At 45.9% G+C, this 3,376-nt stretch overlaps 1 protein-coding gene and 1 pseudogene across 1 annotated transcript in view; both read right to left on the bottom strand.

Annotated features, from left to right (window-relative positions):
• LOC102872874 overlaps positions 1-412 on the bottom strand; it is a 1,555-nt pseudogene extending 1,143 nt beyond the window's left edge.
• The window catches only part of MYO1H (myosin IH), a 92,058-nt gene that overhangs the window by 34,410 nt on the left and 54,272 nt on the right, over positions 1-3,376 (bottom strand). Inside the window, exon 12 of the mRNA XM_006894898.1 lies at positions 3,114-3,194. Within this exon, the coding sequence (XP_006894960.1) occupies positions 3,114-3,194 (81 nt within the window). The remainder of the gene's footprint in view (positions 1-3,113; positions 3,195-3,376) is intronic.

Raw genomic sequence — 3,376 nt, 5'->3', positions numbered from 1 at the left:
TGTCATCTTGCTCTGCCGCGGGTCATAGAGATGCAGCCTGGTGTGGGAGCCCAGGCTGATGGGGCTGCTGGTCAGGTAGTATGGTGGTCCGTCCCCAGGGCATGATCCCTTCCCAGGCAAATACTGGTTCACGAGGGCGTGGTTGGCTGGGAGACCTCCAAAAAGGCTGAGGTCAGACACTTTGTCCATGTAGCACTGAAGCCAGGGTGGCAGCCTCTCAGGGACCATTCCAGGGGTGAGGGAGCCCGCCCCAATTTTGTAACTTCCTCCCAGAGAGCTGAGTCCACTCCTGGTTGAAGCAAATCCTCTTCTTCCTCCTTGGAGATGAATTCAGGGACGCAGTAGTGACAGGTGGTGCCGGCTCCACCCTGAACAGCTCCAAGGCTGAGACCTTGGCGTCCTGCTCCTCCATTGACGGCCAACTCCACACCACCCTGACCCTCACCACGGTGTCCCTGAATTCCAAGGTCAACTCCCTCCCAGCTTTGGTTACAAGTGCCTAACCACAATGGAATGGATTGAGGAATAATGGTACGTTTACACAAGGGAATACTATGCAACATGTAGGAACAATGATTTTGTAAATGACTGCCTAACCTGGGAGGGACTGGAGAACACTATGCTAAGTGAACTCAGTTTCATAATGACAAATACTGTGAAGGACCATTATTGTAGGAAGAGTACAAGGATCCAAAGAAGGGAGGGGGGCTTTATCATGGGGTCACACAATTTGATGGGAAGAGGAAGGGATGTGTAAAGCAAAGGGGAAAGATCTGGGGTGAAAAAGAATGTATATGAACTTTGTAAGTAAACCATAATAAATTTTTTCCCCCCAAAAGCTATCTGATTCGTGGTATTCCTGTTAAACCTGCACGAGGGCACAATAGCACCAGCCCCTCCTCCCCTTGTCCCTACACTGCTTCAGAACGTGGTGTTCAGTTGAGGGGATGAGGGACGTTCTCGATATTGCCCCCAAAAAAGTGGGACAGGTGGTCCCAAACAAAAAGCAAAGCAGAAATTTCTCATTCGTCTTAAGAATTCCTACTTTAACAACAATGATGTTTGGATCTGAACCCTCTGGATGGGAGAATATCAACATTCTCAGAAGTCATAGGTGTTAAAACAAGGCAACAAGCCCACTGGAAGGTCCCACTCCTCAGATTCAGCCCATGTTCTCTGTAAAGCCTTCCTTCCCACTCTGCCTCTACCAGCTCTGGACTAAGCAGGAAAGCTGCCTCTTTTTCCTACAACCAAATGCCTGACCCTGTGGTGCTCCCCGTTCTCTGGCTTGTCCTTTCTTGGATGGAAGAGGAAAGTGTACACTTCTTCGTTCCCCCTAAGAAGCCCTCATGGTGTAGTGGGTAATGTATTGTGCTGCTAACTGAAAGGTCATCAGTTTGACTTCACCAGCTGCACTGTGGGAGGAAAAAATGGGCAGACTCCTTCTGTCCAGACTTAGTGACCTGATGGACGGTCACCAGGAGTTGGACTTGACTCCACAGCAGTTGGTTGGGTACCTTCACCTTAAGGATATTTCCTTGCTGTCTCCTATTGGCCTGTAATTAAGGCCAGGGAGTCTAAATAAATAGGAAGTCACACTGCTGAAGAGCAAGGACATCAATTTAGAGACTAAGGTGCACCTGATCCAAACCATAGTCTTTACACAATTTTTTGTATGTTTAATAATTTATTCATCATAAATACCTGTATTTTTGGCTTTTTTTTAAAAAAACTTTTTGTTTTATTCTGGTTCACTTACAAATTCCGTATATATTACACTGGATCTTTCCCATTTCCTTAACCCATCCTTCCATCAATCCATCAAATTGTGTGACCCTATGATTATGCCCCCCTCATTCTCACCCCTGTGCTCCAACTCTCCCTCCTTAGATCCTCATACACTTTTTACTAGTGATCCATTTCTACAATAATAGTCTTATACACTATTTGTCCTTATGGGACTGAGTTAGTTCACTCAGCATAATGCTTTCCAGTCTCCCAAGTTAGGTAGTGATTTACAAAATCATTGCTCCTGTGTGCTGCGTAGTATTCCACCATGTGACTATACCATAATTTCTCAATCCATTTTGATTGGGGTTGGGCTGTTTCTATGTTCTTGTGATGGTGAATAATGCTGCTATGAATACTGACCAACCCTATGCATATGAAAATCCGAAATGACTAACGATGACAGAAGAAGAATCGATGCCTTTGAGTTGCAGCATTGGAGAAGAATGCTGAAGATCCTTCAGACTGCCCAAATGACAAACAGTACAATGAGACAAAGTACAATGAGAGTGCTGCTTGGAAGCAAGGTGGTGAGGTTTCATCGCACATACCTTGGGCCTGTTGTTAGAAGGAGCCAGACCTTGGGAGAAGGACATTATGCTTGGAAATGTGGAGGGTCAGCGTAAAAGAGGAAGACTGTCAGTGAGATGGACTGACAGTGACAGTAACAATGGGCTTACACATATTGGAGATGGTGAGGACGGCACAGGATAGGGCAGAGTTCAGCTCTGTTGTCCATGGGTTTTCATGAGTTACAGTTGACTTCATGGTACATAACCACAACTGAGTTAACAGGGGACCTTTGGTGGTGTGGTCCACAAGGAGTCGCACTGATAAACCCGAAGGCCTACATTCTCTGGTGATTCAAGTTCACCAGCAGCCCTGTGGGAGGACAGGCAATCTCCTCCCATGTGGCTTTGGAAACCCAAGGAGGCTCAGCTACATGTCAGTTCTGACTCCACAGCAGTGAGTTTAAGCACTGAGTTGACCCCTGGCGAGCCCACGTGTGTCAGGAGAGACACACATCTATCTCTAGACATTCCTCTTTACTTCATGAAGTTTTCATTGGCCAGTTTTTCCAGAACTACATTACCATTCCTTTCTTAGGAGGCACCTCTGATTGCCCTCAACTGGCAGCCTTTCCTTTAGCAGCTGGGCACAATTAACAGTCTGTACCACTTGACTGCCCACAGCTCAGCCTCAAGCTCCAAGCAAGAGTAAAACAAAAAAGTCCAACTTGCTCCCTCCACTAATATAGCGACCCTCCTCTTTGGGATGTTGGAAATACCACGTGTGTTAGCTCCACACAACCTTCATTTTCTCACCAGGATGGAAATGATGCCTTTGTGTCTCTCCTCCACCAAATCACAGATGACCTTGTTGTTGAAATATTGAATCGGCTCCCACTAAAACGACAGGAAAGAATTTGCCAAGAAGCAGTTCAATGAACAGGATAAAGCAACTTGTCGTTATCAAATTTTGTTTCCAAAACTCATTTTTATATCCAGCATATAAAAGGATACTTTCTGAATACTACAGTGGTTCCCCAGGAAACAAAAAGGAATACCCTGAGATAATGAGAACTGAG

This window comes from Elephantulus edwardii, unplaced genomic scaffold (assembly GCF_000299155.1).
Source record: "Elephantulus edwardii isolate Elephantulus edwardi_28Jun2011 unplaced genomic scaffold, EleEdw1.0 scaffold00151, whole genome shotgun sequence".
Lineage (NCBI taxonomy): Eukaryota > Metazoa > Chordata > Mammalia > Macroscelidea > Macroscelididae > Elephantulus > Elephantulus edwardii.
The sequence above is the reverse complement of the archived record's forward strand: the minus strand, read 5'-3'. Positions and strand labels throughout refer to the sequence as shown.